We start from the raw sequence: 19,674 nt of genomic DNA on the forward strand, positions 1-19,674 counted from the left end.
AGCAACAACCACAAAGTGCATATATTTTTAAATTAAGATCAGGAGATAAATACTCATAACAAAATTAATATCGACCTTCCCATGATCAATATCTACAAATCACAACTGGGATTTTCTTCCAAAATCTCTTTGTCGCCCCCACCATTTCCAACCCAAAATAAATGAATTAATGTAAGCAAAATTAATGTAAGCAATTCATCATCACCACTACTTTACCTAAATGAATTAGACCACTAATTTACCTAAATGAATTAGACCACTAATTTACCTAAATGAATTCACTAAGGAGGTGTTTGGTATGAACCTTGGAATGGAAATGAAATGGAAATAAATAAGAAGGGGAAAGGGTAAGATTACGTATTACCATTATTGGTTGTTTGGTATATCCTAGGAAAGGAATCGCTTATATACATTTCCCTTACTTGATGTTTGGTAAGATATAAGAAATGGAATTGGTATAACATAACATAAAACAGCATAAAACAACAACCTGCAATACAGCAACCTGCAATGCAATACAGCAACCTACAATGCAATACAACAATCTACTAAACAACACCAGTAAAATACCAAAAATTCTCCATAAAGGCCAGGTGCAGAAGGTATACTGAGGATTAAACTCCAAGTTTGCAGCAACAATATCAACAAACAGTAGCTACAAAAATATTAACAAACAGTAGCAACAATAATCTGCAACTCCAAGTTTACAAAATTAATTAAATAAAGCAAATTATAAATGCGAAGACTACTGCACTTCATGGAACGGAATCAAGCATGTCTTCTATTTTTTTCTTGAGAAGATCTAGAACATATTGTTTCTTCAAGTTGGACGGGGCTTGATAAAATATACGAAGCTTGTGCTATATCAAAGTAGTAGAACCAGCTCAAATAGCTCAACAAAGGCATTCACAGTGGCCAGAGAGCAGAGTATAGAGAGATGAAACAGCTTTGGCTAATTAAGTTGGTCGAACAAGTTTTACAGTGAGAATGAGCTAACATCCATGTGTTCATGTGTTTCTAAAATTGGTCCATTTATCCGTAGTTTTAACACTTGTTATAAATTCCGGTTCGTCATCATCATCATCAGAGTCATCTTCACTCAACTCACCTTCCTCTATATCATCTGTAGGCATGACACTCCTAATTAAATTATGAAGTAAACAACAAGCCATAACAATACGGCCCTGGGTGCGAATGGGAAAAAATGAGGGACTCCTAAGTATGCTCCATCTTCCTTTAAGTAAACCAAAACACCTCTCTACCACATTTCTTGCTCTAGCATGCTTCATATTAAAATATTCTTCAGCACTTTCAGGCCGTCTTCCCTCCCATTCTTTAAGGTGATATCTTTGCCCTCTGTAAGGAGCAAGAAATCCCTGACAGTTGGTATATCCCGCATCAACCAAATAGTAATTACCTTCATAATAATCAAAATAAGATGATTACAATATAATATATTATATATATATATATATATAAATATATATATATATATATATATATATTTCTTATTAAATATTACTTCTTTCTCCACCAAAATATATAATTTCTACTTACCACGAGGTACCTTAAAACCATTTGGCCTAGAGAGAGCATTGCGAAGGACTCGTACATCATGGGCGGAGCCTTCCCAATCCGGGAGTACATAAATAAACTCCATATTGGTCGAACAAACACCCAATACATTCATAGCAAGAGTTCCTTTCCTTGTTCGATACTTTCCTCTTTCTTGTGAAGGTACTCTCACATTAATGTAAGTGCCATCTAAAGCTCCTAGGCAATTCTACGAGATAAAAGACAAGAAAATAGCCATTTATAACTCATTTTTGCTCATACATACTAGAATTCAAGTAATAAATACACAACAAGAGGAACTATTACCTTGAAAGGTTTCCACCTTTCATCTTCACAATCATCAGGTATCGCCGTGGGCTTGTGAAGTAAGTGTTCATGCAATTTGAGGATGGCCCTTAGACATAGGTTAAATTGTCGACTCACGGTTTCCCCACTTCTTAAAAAGTGGTTTCCTATAGTTCTATTCTTTTGGTGGTGAGCTAATGTGTACAAAAACATGGCTACTATCTCTTGAAGAGACATGTTTTTAGTTCCACTTAAGCCTCCAATATCTCTAACCATCTCACAAATGATACTAAAGGTACGTCTATTAACACAAAGTAAACTTTTGCAATTTACATCGCTCTCTCTTATTAAATGATTCAAGAATAATGAGCGAAACAATCTCTTATTCTTTTTTCTTTCCCTAATTTGAGCACCCCTAATTGAAGCAACACTCGTCAAATACCAAACCCAATACATCATAAAAACCACAATAACCATTGTAATTACTAACTGAAGTTGTTTTGCGCTTCTTTTCTTCCCTAGACGTGCCATTTCAATAACCTAGAAGTGAAGCAATAATAATAAACATGTGACTACATAGATAAATTACAACATAATATATCAAGGCCAAAAAATCCCAGCAACTAAAATACACTTTTCTGCACATATTTTCCATCAGACTCTTACTGCCTAATAAGTCCAAACATGAATTTCTTTATCAATGTGAATAATAAAACACAAATTCCATTTCCAGGAGTATAATTAACACTAAATCTACCTCCCATAACTCCAATAAGGCCATAATTATGAGTTAAATTAGCACAACATGTAACAATAAACTATTCAGTCAACTCAAGAAGTCTACTTCTGCTTTTATTTTAGATTTTTAAAATATAATTCATGTATTATTTCGAACAAACAGAAATTTGGGTTAATTTTAGCTAAATTTCGGGGATTAAATAAATTTCTCATTTACATGTTCTCAAATCAATTAAATAAGAAAAATAAATTATCAAACAGAAAATGCAATGAATATAAACAACAGAATTCATAAATTCGCATGAAAGTAAGCTGAAAATTAGGGTTAGAATCAAAATTCTCCAACTTAAACATTTTGCACGTCTTCTCCACAACCACAACAATAATAACATTGATAGAGAGACTTACAGTTGAATTTGAAACAGTGGCGAAGAATTTTGACTCGAATAGCTTCTCCTTCTCTCTCTAGAACCAGAAAATTAACTCGATGAAGCAACTGTCCAGAAATTGATAATCTGGGCAAATCCAATATCCAAAAATTGAATAAAAACAATTGATCTACTTCCAAAAACGGGTTCCAAATAATCACCAAAATCCAAAACTTATCAATTTGGATGAAATTATCGAAGATTTAGTCGCTAAATAAAAAAAATGGAACAATAATCAAATAAATTGCGAAGAAGAGGCGTTAAATCATACCGTTTGATCGGAAAATTGATGAAGATGAAGCGAATAACTTGTGAGATCGGCGGAGAGGGGGAGAAATTCAACAGAGAGAGAGGAGGAGATAAGAGAGAGAAAGAGAGGGAGAGAAATGGAAGCGGCGAACCATTGTTTGAGCCTTTAAGGGGGAAATGGTAACTGTTATTGTAGGGTTAGCAGCAGAAACAAAGTAAGGGAATTAATTACCCTTAGAAAACGGTAACTGTTACCAATCCTCTATACCAAACAAGTTATAATGGTAACCATTACTTAACTCCGTTTCCAGGCCCAAAAATCTCGGTACCAAACACCTCCTAATTCCCCAACTGCTATCTGAAAATGGCGAATTAATGTAATAGATTCATCATCACCAATTTCTTTTTATCATCGATTCGCTGATCAGAGGAGTCTCAAGACAAAAAATCATACCTTATTCGGCTTAGTAACTACACTTCGAAGTGTTATTTCTGCTGTTAAGGCCGAATACTCCATGATATTTGAATGTTTACAATTTTGCAGGGAGTTGGGAACTGGGAAAAGATTAAAGGGAAGGAGGAGGGTAATGAATCGAGAGGAGAGAGAGTATAAGAGAGATCTGATTTTAGACTTTCATATTCTTATATATTTTTTTTTAATCTTAATGAGTTTTAGTTAGCGTGTTAATCTTGGCCGTAGATCAAAATCCAAGGGTTGAGGACGAGAGTTCTCATTATAAGAGGGGTTCTCATATATATATATATTGCATAAATAAATAAATTGGTGAACTAGTATGGCCCAAAACTCTTGTCTTGAAGCATCCAATCTTCTTCACCATCTTGTTAGCTTGGCATCATCTTGAATCTTCATTCAATGCTAACTTAAAGTTCTAAACTAGAAATACTTCAAATAATAAAATTACATCAAAATTTCAATGGTTCGCAGACCATATTTAAAACTTTACATTCAAAGATAAAACGGTTCGTATACCGTATTTAACTATCCTAGAATGGCCATACTGGTCACTTGGAGTACCTGCATTACATAAAATATACATTCTATGCATTCACCCATTCGTATGCTAAAACGAATGGCCCATATAATTATGCAAGTATTTACGTGAATTAATTAAAATTCACGTTCACATAAACGCGTCCTAAAAGATTAATCAATTTCCAAATTATTAATCCTTAGACTTTATTCTAATTAAAATTTAATTTAATTAAAATAATGCGACCTACGAAAATAATTATTTCATTTTTAATTTCATTTAGCGGCTCCCACTCAAACCAATAATTATTCCGGATAATTAATTATTTAAATATTAAATTAAACTCACGGCTCGGCCCAATTTAAATAAAATAATTATTAATTATCCCGTTAGCCAATTTTAATGCAAACATAAATTTCAAGCCCAAGAAAACAAAACAAAATTTGTTCGAGTGCAATGCGGGGTAGGCTTGCGCCCAGCCCAGCAATGCACGCTAATGTGTGGCCTAGAGACACACGAGCAGCCCCACGTACCGCAGTTCGTCGCTGCCCGTGCTGCTGTTGTGATCGACGCTGCGCGCAAGGCAAGGCAACCCTTGCTTGCTCGCAGCTCGCAAGCCAAGGCGTTCCTGCCTTGCTCGCGCCCCTCCTTGCCCAGCGCGCGCGGCACGCAGCACGCTTGCTGCTGCCCGCGCCGCTGCGGCTCGGCAGTGATGTGGTAGCCCGCATGGCTCGACGAGCCACACGTCCATCCACACCCTCGTTTCATGCCTTTGGTTCGTTGCATACGAACCAACTAATTAAAAAAATTAATTTCACGAACATTTGCATAAAGTTATTTTTCACAAAATTTACGATTTTTATTTTCGAAAAATAACGATTTTAAGATTTAATTAATTTTTAACAACAATCAAATTTCGTTAAAATTATTAAATCTAGGGTAACATTATTCAAATTTTAAGAACGAACAATTTCAACTAAAAATTTGAACTTTTAAATAATCAAATCTAAAACTTTAAATCGTTCTAAACATTTAAATTTCAGATTTTTACGAATTTGGTTTAAGTGTTGATTAAAATTAACGAAAATAATCAAAATTTTAATCCAATAATTTTTTAAAATCCGCCACTGAACATGAAATTATATTCCCTTTCCCAATTAACCAAATTACTAGATCCAAATTATTTAAAAAATCAATTAGCGATTTAAAATTTACGAATTTGGGGAAAGCAAAATTAGGGTTTATACTTAATAAAAATGGCTGAAAATTTACCATAGTTAAAGAATATACCCAACAAAATTGTGTCAAAATTTCAATCAATTCCGAGTAGTTTAGGTAGACCAATTAATTTAAAACCTTTCCGAATTTATTAATTTTAACACGAAAATTAACAAAAACGCCCAAAAACACATACTTCAAGGCCTGTTTTTGCAATTCCATTCCAATGAATTGATCTTATAAAATCGTTTTCAATCAGATTAGGGTCAGAAAAGTCGAAATACGAAACTTTTCTAATTCAGAATCTATTACGCAATTCATCCAATAATTCATAATAATTCGAAAAAATCAACAAAAATTCGACAACCAGCGAAAACAACAAATCATGCTAAAAAATGCTTTGAATACATAAGCCTCTGATACCACTGTATACATAACATGTGCGGAACATCCCCAAAGCCAGGAAACATGTATAAAGCACAGTTTAAGCATACTTACATTTGAAGCGTGTTTTCCCGAGTATAGTATCAACGAACACGAACAAAGAACTCCACTTGTCGTTCCTCTATTTGGTTCACCGACACGTTCAGATCCGTCTTGATTATTGTAGCTTAGATAACGAACAAGATTTTTGCTTTTCGGGATGAACAGTTTTTTAGCAGAGAGAAAAACTGAAGAACGTAATTTTGGAATTAGGTTTAGGTTTACATGGAAAACTGATTATGGGAGTGTGTGTGTAAATAATATAACCTAAATTTTATATTAGTGTAACGGCCAAAGACCAAAGGTCCTTGACCGGCCACACTCACACACGCGAGCACAAGCCCCGCGCACAACCAACACACTGCAGGGCGAAGCCCACAGCGCGCAGCCGAGTATCATGGGTCGTGGGCCTTGCGTGCTTGCTGTTGTGCTGCTGCGCGTTTGTGCGCGCTGCCACGCCCTTGTGGGCTGGCTTGCTTGCTGCGTTGCGAGCTCGCTGGCTCGTTGGGCCTTGCGCGCATGCGCGCTTGGCTCGACGGGCCGACAACTCCGATGCGGCTCGTATTCGCGACGAACGCCTTACGGCTATTATTTATCGTATCGTATACGACGAATCACCGTCGTACGATACGATTATTCGTTTCTCCTAGCTTACTAATATTCGCGATACGATATAAGATTCCGATATAAGGTCGTATCGTATAATACGTTTTCCAAACTAATTCCCGAAAAGCTATTAAATGAATTTTTGATTCATTTAATCCGGTGATCTGTTACATGTCATTGGTGTGACCTTATAGGTTCAGTCAAGAGTAAGTTGTGAGCTTACTATAGATTAGAACTCATTGATCGGAAGCATTGCTTCAGCTAGCTATTCCGATCACTTGATCTTACTGAATTAATTGTTCGCAATTAATCTGAACCTTGGTATTAGACTTAATGCACCTTGGGTGAAGGACATATTTCCTTCAAACGTTTACACCCTACCAAACGGAGCCTTAGTGGCAAAGCCTTTATTTTTTAAACACAAGTTTAGAGTTCAAACCTTATGCAAACCATATATTTCACATTTATACCTAGCCTATACCTAGGAACACCATAGATTATTAGAAGCCATGTGGCATCTCATTATTAGAAGCCACATGGCACTCTCCTTTCATCCATCATTTTGTTTTGTTTTTTTTTCAAATTTTCTTTATTGTTTCTATGATTTACAACTTCTAATGCCTCTTCCACTCCATTTTCCTTATTCAACATCAAGTTATTAAAAGTCTAATATACTCATTAGTCTCTTCCACTCCACCCCTTTAACATCCAATATTTATTCAACATATAATTTTTATATTTTTCCAACCTTCAAATTACACCTCTATTTAATTCATATAATACTAAAAATCACAAGTACTCACTAATTAAAACTTCAAAAGACATCTGAACAACCACTATACAACCACTCATTCTATGAACGGGCTCAAAATCTAGTTATTTTTAATGTATGTGAAAATCGCATAGAGTGAATGACTAATAAGCAGAGCGTCACGTGTCATGTAACTTCTTTAGAAACGCCTTTTAATATATATTTCATAGTATATAGATTTTACTCTTTTTTCTTAATTTATTCGTCACTTCTTGAATTTATTAGGGATTCAGAAAAATGTCTGAATAGTAGTACGGAATATATGTAACCAAAATAATTCATCGTACTTCAAACAAATTTACCACTCTCTAAAATTCTTGTACAATCCACGTACTACTATATTCCCCCTTCAATTATTTCTTCACTAGTCTTACATGCACGCGATGCGTGCGAGATTATACATAAATAAAAATATAGATGTGAATATTAAAAAGGCAGACTGTCTTATGATCCAGTTTGTTGAGCGTGACCATCTATTTCCTTGTTGAATAACTTGTTGAACGGTCTAGGACTATTTTTGTGTGTGGATGAAGTTCTGAAAATGCTTTGTTTAAGGAGCCAGTTCTCATTTTCCGACCACTATTTTAGTCAAGGTGGAGGCATGCGAGAGTAGGAAATTTGACGCATTGGCCTGGATAATTTAACTTCATTTGTTGCACCTCTTCCATATTTCTCTCCTTTACCTGCATACAACATATAATTTTTTTTCCATCTATTCGATCATCATACTCGAATAAAAAGTGTTGATAACATTTATGATAGAATATATTAGAAAGTCAATAGTCTTTAGCATTTATTTTGTAATTAAATGTAATAATTTGGTTACCGTAATTGTACCTCAATTACTTGATTGTAGGCTAATTACATTTACAAACTTTTGTATAAGGCGGTCTTTCCTGTAAGACCACCTTATACTGGTTATATTCGCGGGTCATTAACCATGGATACGGGTCACGAATTTTTATTTTCGGATCATTTAAAAACATGATTTACCCATCCCAAACCCTAATTCATTATTCTCTCTCCTCAAAATCAGTCTGCCATTCTCTCTCCTAAAACTCCTCACCATTCTCTCTCCTAAAAACTCTTCGCCATTCTCTCTCCTAAAAACTCCTTGCCATTCTCTCTCCTAGTCTGTGGCTCTTTCGATGAGTATTCAATATGGGAGGCGACATAGATTCCGGCGACCGAAACCTTGCGGTGGTGGCGAGCTTGTGGTGGCCTTGCGCGGGTCGAGGCAGAGGCAAGAGAGTAAGAGATCGACGTTTTTGGCTGCCGCCTGCGGGTAAGAGATCGACGTTTTTAGAAGAAATTCATTTAGTTATTGAGAAGAGGAACTACTGCGATTTGTTTATTTTTGAGTTTTTTAAATTTATTTTGTTAATTTTCCGGTGAAATCATGGAAGAGATGTGGATGAATAGAGGAGACGACGAGAAGACCGACGATTCTGTATTGCTGTTTCTTCCGATCGAAGAGATGACCGGCGACGCGGCACAAAGGCTTCGCAAGTGGCTATGCGATTCACGTGTTTGTGGTTATCGGTGTCATGTCTTTACACAAGCAGAGAAATAGATCATGCTCCACCTAAGGAATAGAGGCAACAAATTCGCCGCCGGTTATTGCACAAGAATGAACCGTGGTGGACTGGTGGTCCATGGCTGCGCTGGTGGCGGTGGCTGCAAGCGAAGGAAGAACAATTGTGCGGCCGGCATGGTGGCAGCTCCAATTCATTTTCATTTTTTCCTCGCTTCTAATATAATTTTCGATATGAATTGTAAATGTAATTCAATTTTGTTTTAATTATATTAGTAATGAATAAATTGGTTTTAGTGAATAATTATATCATTTTAGTTATACTTTTGGCATATTTAGTTATGAAATGTTCTTGTGGTGGTTGTGCTGGTGACTCTGCTTTCCTGGTGGTTATATTTAGTTAATAAATAAAATGGTTTAGTAATAAATTGTATTTTAAAATTGCAAAGAAATGTAATTAATATCCATGTTTGACTGTTTGTATTGTAACAATTTTGTTTCATTTATATTAGTCATGGTTAAATAGGTTTTAGTTATAAATACATTTATTTTAGTTACACATTTGTTATATTTAGTTAAGAATAAATTATTTTTATTAAAGATTAAATTTCTGGATTTTAGTTAAGATTTTTTGAGTTTTAGTTACGATTTCGTGAAATTCAATTAGTTAAACAATTGAACAAATTAAAGCATTGAAGCCAATTATTTAAGCACTTAGGCCAATTAGTTAAGTGATAAAACAAATAAGTTTACAGATATAAAGAAAGTATTTGTTAAGTCGAAAATCAATTAGTTAAGCAATAAAACCAATTAGTTGAGCTTTGAATTCAATTAGTTAAGCTACCGAACAAATTAGTTAAGCAATAAAATCAATTAGTTAAGCACCAGAACTAATTAGTTAAATCTGAAATTCAATTAGTCAAGTAATGGAACTTAATAGTTGAGCAATGAAACCAATTAGTTAAACAATGGAAGGATTTAGTTAAAACAATGAAACTAATTAGTTAAGCCTGAAATTCAATTAGTTAAGTTTGAAATTCAATTAGTTAAGTAATTGAACTAATTAGTTAAGCAATAGAACGATTTCATTAAATCAATGAAACCAATTAGTTAAGCCTAAATTCAATTAGTTAAGCAATTGAATGAATTAGTTAAGTTTGAATTTCAATTAGTTAAGTAATTAAACATTTCATTTAAGCAATTGAATGATTTAGTTAAAGCAATGAAACCAATTAGTTAAGCCTGGAATTCAATTAGTTAAGCAATTGAACCAATTAGTTAAGTTTGAATTTCAATTAGTTAAGAAATAAAACCAATTAGTTAACCAATGAAACCAAATAGTTAAGCAATGGAACGATTTAGTTAAAACAATGAAACTAATTAGTTAAGCCTGAAATTCAATTAGTTAAGTTTGAAATCCAATTAGTTAAGTAATGAAACTAATTAGTTAAGCAGTAGAACGATTTAGTTAAATCAATGAAACCAATTAGTTAAGCCTGAAATTCAATTAGTTAAGAAATTGAATGAATTAGTAAGTTTGAATTTCAATTAGTTAAGAAATAAAACCAATTAGTTAACCAATGAAACCAAATAGTTAAGCAATGGAACAATTTAGTTAAAACAATGAAACTAATTAGTTAAGCCTGAAATTCAATTAGTTAAGTTTGAAATCCAATTAGTTAAGTAATGGAACAGATTAGTTAACCAACGAAACTATTTAGTTAAAGCAATAGAACCAATTGATTAAGCAATAAAACAATTTAGTTAAAGCAATGTAACAAATTAAGATTTTCCGAGTTTTAGTTATGGTTTTGGAAGAGTTAGGATTTCAAAAAAGAAAAAAATTAAGTTCAAATTACATATTTTTAGTTATAAAAAATTCAGTATTAGTTAATTTTTTTGAGCTTTAGTTAAGATTTCAGTGGATTTAGTTTCGTTACTTTGCGTTTTAGTTAATTTTTTTTGAATTTTAGTTAAGATTTTTGAAGTTTTAGTTAAGATTTTTTTAGTATTAGTTACGATTTGAGAAGTTGTAGTTACATAGGATTTTTTGAGTAGTATCAGAATTCCTCTAATTGTGAATGACAAGTGTGTGATGTTTACATCAATTGTTTGATTGACATTGAGAGGCGAACACCTCCTTCTCTCTGCAAGGTTACGTACAACGGTATAAGTGTATAAGTTCGTCTATTAAATCGAATCTCACAAATTTAGAAAACTGACATCAAAGACACTAATAATTACCGAACTAAAAGAAAAATAAAATGCAAAAAGGTAACTAAAACAGTATATTTCGTAACTAAAACAGTGTATTTCATAACTAAATATAAAAAAATATAACTAAAAGAAAAATCTATACAAAAAAACTATTGGAGTACATATTCTTTTGCAATCCACAGAAATACAAATACATCGAGGCTTGTGACTCCATTCCTCACTCCGACTCCTTCACCGCCGCCTAATTCGCCATGATCTCTGGTGGCAGCATCCAGTCTATTTGGTAGCACGGTGGAAGTGAATCCACCAGTGATGGGTGGCGAGACTGAAGAAACCATGGCAACATCAAATTCAATCAACGAATTCAAATTTAAAACCACAACCACCGCAACGAATCAGAGGCAAATGAAAATTCTAAAATAAAAAACCCTAAATTCAGCACAATTGATTAGTTCCAAAAACACGATCTAGCCAAAATGCAAATTATTAATTCAGCACAATTAAAAAAAAATTCAATCAAAATTAAAATAACCTAAATCAAAAACCTAAAATCATAATCCAAATTAAAAACTCTAGCATACTTATTTAGATACCTTGACAATGGAGATCGCCGGTGATTTCGACAGTTCGAAGAGGGATAAAGGTCGGCGGCGGCGACAAGTATGATGATGATGATGGTGTCCTCTCCGGCGAGGAAGAAATCTTTGCACGCTGAGAGGAGAGGAGGAGAGAGAATGACCGTCGTTTCGGCCGCGCCAGGTGACGGCCATGGTGTAGGTGCTTTGGCGATTCGATCTTCTTGGTGGAGGAGATTTTGAGGCAAAGGAGAGATTCGGTTGCAGAGAGAACGATGAGAGGAGAGGAGATGAGGTTCAGCGTTTGCAGAAAATGAGAGGAGAGAGAAAAAAAAATTGTATTTATACCGCGCGTGATGCCACGCGCGCGTGGTTGTCTCACCCGGTCTTTTCTACACGCGCCGTAAGGCGGTCTCACCGAAAAGTTGCTGAATTACATTCTTCTACGCTTGTATATATGGCAGTTTTTGTCATCCTAATTAATCAAGGAACAAACTTCCAATAATATAGAAATATAAATGACAACAATTAAGTTGATGGGAGTTATTCTAGCATAAAGAGGTGAAATTGGTTTTTATTTTCTTATCAATTATAGAAGAAGAGAGAATCTCCTCCATATAGTACGTCATTTTTTATATCTCCTGTACATATTCTTTATTTAAGAGCATGATATATTCTGCTTATGTATATAATCCATTACTTCGGACATTATTTAGTTTTTCTAGTTAGATTATTCTCGTACATATTTAGCTACCTATATGTACTATATAAAGCCTTGTAATTTTGTTAATTGAATATAACATTATTCATTGATAACATGAAAGAAATTAATTTTCCCTTTCTATTCTCATTGCTGAAAACATAATATATACAAAATACAATAAATATATTATGGCGTTTATTTTGATAATCAAATCTCAAATCATGCTACAACTTAGGCTACTTTGAGTAATTACAATCAATTACAAATCAAATGATTATAATTAAGGAGAATATATCTCCATATATTCTAACAATCGCATATCTTACATATTAGGTAAGCTAAATATTATGGAGTAAATTGTGGAGTAATATTATGTTAATTAAGAAATAATTAAGACATTAATCACACAAAAATCAGAAAAAATCACAAATTAATTTAAAAATTTAGAAATAATCATAAATTAACTCATAAATTCATAAAATAATCCCAAAATTAATTCAAAAATTCAGGAATAATCATAAATTAATTCATAAATTCAAAAAATAAACCCACAAAATTTAGAAAAATTAGATCAACAACTAAATGAACGTATAATACATTTAGAATACCAAGATGGTGTTGAAATTAATGTTCTAATATGTGATGTGGTTGATAATTTCCTCGCGAATTAACGCAATTTGATAAATAAAAATTACTATGTCAACAAAAAAAAATAGAAATTAAAAATCTCAGCAGAAATCACAGCTGAAGTCCTTCTCCCCCCTCTCTCAAGTCTCACCTGCGCTCTGTGGTCTTCGTTTCCCACTTGCCAGTTGCCACCAGATCAATGACAGACGATGGTACCGTTGGGGCACCATGTACCTCAGTACATCGGATCTACTACGTACGTACTCTTCCAGGGTTCAGCTCCCTACAGCCAGTCAGCCACCGTAAGCCATTCTGCGCAAGATTGCAGGGCGTAGGTAATGCAATAACCGTTTTCTCTTTCATTTTTGTCAAATGTGCACAATTTCGTAATTAAACAAATAGTTTAATATTAAACTTACTTTTTAAGTGTTTGGTTGAATTGCTGGGTAAATTCGAAGTAAATTCGAAGAATTTCGATTTCAAATTTGGGGAAAACAAATCAGGTGATTTTGGAGAGAGATTCGAAGGTTTCAATCAAATTACAGAAAATAAATCTTACAATATTAACTGATTCGCCACTGCTTCCTCGTCGTCGGAAAATCAGTCTCCGATCTCCAATGTCAGTTGGACCCATTGGTGAAGAAACAACGGCGCATCTCCAATTTCTCCGTCGAAAACAGAAATTAATTTTCAACCCCCATTTGTTCCGATCTTTGACCGCAATTTGATGAATATGCTTGAAATCGATTTGTTCCGATTTTTAGTTGTGTCAAAGCAATAAATATTAACCTTTTTGCAGCCTAAGTACCAAGAAAAGTTTGAAAATAGTATAAATACAATATAACCAACCAAATTTTTTTATTTTTTCCCCTGGGGTCTTTTCAATCCTAGCACAGTGAATTTATACCAAATAATTTGATTCGGCCTAAAATTTCGAAAGAGAAGAATAAGGGAAGATGGGATGAAAAATACAACCAAAGGTTTGGCTGAGTTTTAACAGTACAATAAAACGTAAGGAGATTTTGTGAGGGGGAAACAGAACCAACATAAACCATTACTTTAGATGAAAAATAAGTGATCTTGAGTAATGTTGGTTGCATCATACATGTAACAGGCGCTGAATTCTTGGCATATGGAGTGAGAATATATCGAGAAACACTTAAGGGAGATTGATTGGAAGTAGAATGTGTTGCCCGTATATCTCCTACATGGATATTCAATTCTTCATTTAGTAACACCCAAATCCAACAAGTACTGAAGATTTTTGATTGCATCTAGAAAAATTCATAAAATCATGATATTCCAAGAACTTCAACACCATCAAAAATCAAATAAACAAACATAATTACATCAAAATTGCGATTATCAAAATTTAATTTCTGCAATTATCGTAAAACGAAGCCCAGAAATTCAAACCCCCCACCCTGAAAGAAAACTTCATTCGATTAAGAAACCCTAGAAAATCATAGTTAAAATTAAAAAACCAAAAAATTACCAGGAAAGTAGCGGCTGATTTAAGTAGAATTTGTCCTCGTAAGTTGCCCCAATTCAATCCTGTGACTCGATTCAGCGACGTGAGTGAGAGAATTTTCGCAGCCAATGGCTAACCTTGCAAGAAATTCGATTAGCTCGAACCAAATTGTGAATTGCATATCAAATCCTTAGACCTTTCGAAACCCTAACTTTCACTACTACAAAAAAGGGAATAGAAAACTGTTGAAATAGGCTTTAGAGGACGCCTGAGGACCGTTCTCCTTCTAAGCGATCTCTATAGTTTAGAGGACGGTTGGGATACGCGTTCTATATACATATGAATAGAGTATGCTAGTCTCAGTTAACCGTCCTCTATTCCCTTCCTTAAATCAGAAAATATAGAAGGAATAGAGAACGGTTAAGACACTTAACTGTTATGTATTTATTAAAATAGAGGACAACTAGCTTAGACAGGCGTACTCTATTCTTCCTTTTTTACATAAAGAAAGAGGACGGTTTTCTTAGATAACCGTCCTCTATTCCACCTTTTTTTAAGAACAAATATATATATATATATATATATATATATATATATATATATATATATATTTTTTTGCATAAACAGGCATTAATTAAATATATTGAAAAACAACGTAAATTTTACAAGTTACTACTAGGTTTAAAAAATGGAAAGGAAGAAAAAAATGATGCAACCCCCTTCTTTCCAGCCTGTTGGGTTCTTAATGATCATGCAAATCAGTATGTAGGAGAGCATCAAAACGCAGGTGTTCGCGCGACTGGAGAAACTTCAGCTTGATTGCACTCCGGTGTTTGCGCAAATGAAGGTGTAACTGTTGAAATAGGCCAACTGATATACATTTCCATTTTTAAATGGTGCCTGCACAAGTAAAACATGATAGTCGGGATACCATATATTGCTCATATCCTAACTTCCAGCGAGGGTATATTGTAGAAACTTATATGTCACTAACCATTCAGCGTCAGATATGTAATGTACTGTACAAGCAGTAGTATCTGAGAGCAGTTGAAGCTTCTCCATCACTCCACTTTTGTCCATACAACAATCTCAAGAGATAATGTGAACAACTTGGTCCAAAAGACGCAAAAATAAGACCTGCAATAACAATTAACACAAAAGTAAACAAAATGAACAGAGAAGACAATAATAAGACTATAAAATTTATATGCCTATGTATCATGATATCTCTACATGCCCTGTTGTTTTCTTAACTGCATATTATGATACCAGGTATGCCAATCCCGGACAGAACACTCCTATTGCATCTCTCTTAAACACCTTATTTTAAAAATCTTGGGAACTAATCTACAAGAAACAATCCAGACCAGCAATCACACAAGAGTAGATTGAGAAAATATTCTAGTTAATTAAAGAAAACACGAGTTACAGAAAACCTGAAAATCAAACCACTTCTTCTCAAGATAATAACTAAGGTTTAAACCCTGCTATCATCTATCTGTTGTTGGCTTGATATCGAATAGCTATCCCTGCTTTCAACATTTGATATAAAATCTCCGCGATCCATTTCTACTATCTTGATATTATCCTCCATGTCCTGCATCATTATACAAATTCCAAAATATTCATCATTATTGTAAAAATTTGACCACATTATTTTAAAGTGAGAGATAAGCTTATACATAGTTCTTCACAACATCATGCTTTATCCTCGTTGTTAAGAGATCAGTGTGTACATATACCAGCACCGTTAATATACGACTTCCTCGATCCAGACTCATTAAGACTACTTTGAGATGTCAGGAAATATCTGTCAACTTTCTTACAAAATAATGATTTATGATTGGATTTACTAATACGAAATTAAATCGATTAGTGACACTTAATTCTACACAACAAGATTACATGATATGATTAAGTAAGACATAATCAATTGACGTTGCAAGATAGATCAGGAAAACTAAATCCTGATTCTTTCATTGATCGAAATAATGACATTGACTCTGCTAATTGGGATAGCATCTGTTAGTTTTATCTTCATCATATTTTTGTATCAAATAATTCTAAGAATTGAAGCACTTGCCTCTGTCAAAATGTCAATGTTAATGGAAAATGATGGATAAGAAAAGTCAAATAACAGAATACTAGCATGATTGATGTGGTTGATATTCTCTTGGCTGTTTCGTCGGTGAGTAGACTGTGTATGATTAATGGGCGTCCTTCGTCCCCTGATCGGATCCTTTGAGCTCGACCTCGAGCTTGAGCCGTGATAAGCGCTTGCATAGATCTCTGTGTAGCTGTTGCCTGCTTTCTTACCAAATGACCCCTTACCAACGCCTGCAACTTCACCAAACCTCTTAGTGCCTTCCAGTGGCGTATCCGGGAATTTTAGGGTGTTGGGTCACTATCGGTAACGCACCGCAAAATCAATATAAAAACACACTATATTACAATCAAATACCTACAAAATTATTACTATTGCTCTCTACGAGTTTTCATGTTTTGATATCGATCTATAACATCATCCATGGGAACATCTAAAAACAAATCTCTCTCTAAATAAATAAGTAACCAAACAAATTCCATTGTTAACTCATGAACTAATTACTATAATCCCCTGATAACAAACAACAACAACAACAACAACAACAACAACAACAACAACAACAAATTGAACAATTAAAACAAATTCATGAATTAAATGTTGAAAATTTTAAAACAAACTCAAAAATCAAGTCAGTGGACTACAGAATGGTGGATAACGCTCTGCTATTCAATTTTTTTTGCTTCATTTCATTTGCAATTCCAATTCCAATCAACCATAATTCAATCATAAATGAATTAAAATCCAGCAATAACCAATATCACAAATCATAACAATACTAATCTGAGTAATATCTCAATTCCAATCAGTCAATCACCATTCACCAATAATGCAATAACTGAAATTTTGACTAATTAACATGAGAAATCAATCATAATTCATAAATTGTAATAAAAACATGAAGCAATTAGAGATTTAGAGACCAACCTTGCGTGAGCGTGAGTTGCATACTTGCGTCCTTGAAGAATGGACAGGACCGAATGGTGAATGTTGACTCGTGAGGTGGGCGGCTGCCGGAGTTCCTGATGAGAACACGTTGAGGTGGGCGCCGCCGGCCAGGGAGGCTTCTCTGGCTCACTGGCTGGGCTCTCGCGACCTCGCGTAACTTGAGGAATTGAGGTGACTGGTGAGCAATTAAAGAACTGGGCGACTGGAGACGGAGTACCGGAAAGCTGCCGATGACCGGTGAGGTGAGCCGCGGACAGTGGATGCGGCTGGTGAGTGGTGCCGTCGTGCCGGTAACGGTGACTCAGAGCCTCAGAGGGTTGAGCGGCGCTGGGGGGGGAGGAGAGAAATAGTGACCTTTAGCTTTCGGGTATGTAGTCTACGCTTCTGCAGTTCTGTGTGAGAAATTTGATTTGGTTAAATTAAGGTTTATTTTTTTTATTGTAAAATAATTTTGTAAAAGAATACAAAATTGTTATCTTGAGAACAGTTTTATATTGTATTAAGTATTTTTATTTTTTATTTTTTATTTTCATGGTAAAGAATATAAGACGGTTAGGTAAGATAACCGTCCTCTATTCTTTTTTTCACACAACTGTTATGAGGAAAATGCGTTCTCTATACTCCTAGACAACGCTTAACAAACTTAACCGTCCTCTATTCAGCGTTTTCCATTCCCTATTTTGTAGTAGTGTTTGTAAACGCTCTCAGTCTCTCTCCTCTCCGTTTCTTTGGTGGAGTAATGAACAAGGAAATTGTTGTGTTTTTTCTAATTATTGTTTTACTATTTTTTTTTAAAAAAAAAATTGGTAACCATTCAAGGGCGCGTGTTTTGAAATTTTCGGAGATAATAGGAGGAAATAAGTTAAAAGACGGTCGCGCTGAAACTTTTCAATACCATGACTGTTGCATTAGCCTAACAAGGCGTTGCATTAGACAACCTAATGCGACGGTTTATCACAGCCGCTATATTAGCCCAACTTTCTGATCTGTTATAGAGAAAGTCGTCGCATTAGCCGTATCTAATGAAACGGTTCTATATGAGGCGTCGCATTATCTTTTTTTAAACCGTCGCATCTAGAAATGTAGTAATGATGGGATGGTGACACTTACTTATAAAAAATTAAAAATAAACCCACCTTTTCTACTTTTGTCTTAATTAATATTTGTGCAAAAAGTAACTGTAAAGATCTTTAGGAAATGGAGGTAGTAAGTATATAATGTTGATATGTACATTTTATATAAAGTTTTTACCCCCATCCTATGTGCACTTTTGGTCTTAATTGAGCTCTCTAGGGGCATTTTTAGTGCTAATGTGTGTTATGTAATATACATAGTTGCATGACCGCTTATTGATGGAAATCGGTCTTTTGAGACCCTTTTCTCATATTCCTGGACGACTACACGGATCCCGGGCATGTTCGAGATATTTCAGTCAACTTCAAGAAGCCACATGTGGTTTTTTAGGCGCAAAAGAGTTAGACTTGGGACTCGTGAAAAAAGGAAATCGACCTGAAGACGTCGCGTCTGGTCCCATCGGACAGCACCGCCTGACCCGGCTGATCATTTGAGTAAATTCACGTTTACTCTCGCGCCTGATCGGGCGGAGTTCCCCGGTATGAACGGCCGGAGTAGTGCAGCAACGTAACAGCAGGAGAATACCGTCGCGCCCAATTGGGCGTTCGCGTCAGGCCTGATCGGCCCGACCGTATTTTAGGAGACTTACTTTGTTTTAAATTTCTTAGTTTAATTTAGAGGGCCTATAAATACCTAATGTGTTTTAGGCCGAAACAATATTTTTTTCCTACGTTTTAGTTTCTTTAGTTTTATTTCCAAGCACTTATTTTCTCTCAAACTTTGTTATTATATTATTCAAGTTCAATCCAAGATTCAGTTTTTAGTTCTTCAATTCGTTAATCTTTGCGGTATTATTTATTTTCTATTCTAATTTCGTTATTAATTATGTTTTCAATTATATTTAGTTATGTTTTCAATTTCAATTATGCGTGAGTAGTTTATTTATAGGGTTTAGGGATCCGTAAATTTTTGCTTGGGGTTACATGGGTTGGTTTCAATATTGATTGTTAATTATAATTTCTACATTACGGTTTAA

At 34.5% G+C, this 19,674-nt stretch overlaps 1 protein-coding gene and 1 long non-coding RNA gene across 5 annotated transcripts; both read right to left on the reverse strand.

The window, feature by feature from the left end:
* Positions 1-1,007: 1,007 nt before the first annotated feature.
* LOC110777519 (protein ALP1-like) lies at positions 1,008-3,792 on the reverse strand. Its single transcript, XM_021982125.2, has 6 exons — positions 3,730-3,792; positions 3,605-3,633; positions 3,298-3,439; positions 1,882-2,400; positions 1,558-1,783; positions 1,008-1,417 (listed from the first exon to the last, which is right to left on the reverse strand). Exons 1-6 carry the CDS (start codon positions 3,790-3,792, stop codon positions 1,008-1,010), a joined length of 1,389 nt encoding a protein of 462 aa, XP_021837817.2.
* An 11,318-nt stretch (positions 3,793-15,110) lies between these two features.
* On the reverse strand, positions 15,111-18,074 carry LOC110777517 (uncharacterized). Of its 4 annotated transcripts, none has more exons than XR_008918781.1 (4): positions 17,544-18,074; positions 15,767-16,849; positions 15,507-15,649; positions 15,111-15,412 (listed from the first exon to the last, which is right to left on the reverse strand). It is a non-coding gene; the product is annotated as an uncharacterized lncRNA (long non-coding RNA). The 4 variants fall into 4 exon arrangements; XR_008918780.1 differs by having other exon boundaries at positions 15,112-15,412; positions 15,949-16,916; positions 17,544-18,063; XR_008918779.1 differs by having other exon boundaries at positions 15,113-15,412; positions 15,949-16,849; positions 17,544-18,056.
* Positions 18,075-19,674: the final 1,600 nt, after the last annotated feature.

This window comes from Spinacia oleracea, chromosome 4 (genome assembly GCF_020520425.1).
Source record: "Spinacia oleracea cultivar Varoflay chromosome 4, BTI_SOV_V1, whole genome shotgun sequence".
In the NCBI taxonomy this organism is placed as follows: domain Eukaryota; kingdom Viridiplantae; phylum Streptophyta; class Magnoliopsida; order Caryophyllales; family Amaranthaceae; genus Spinacia; species Spinacia oleracea.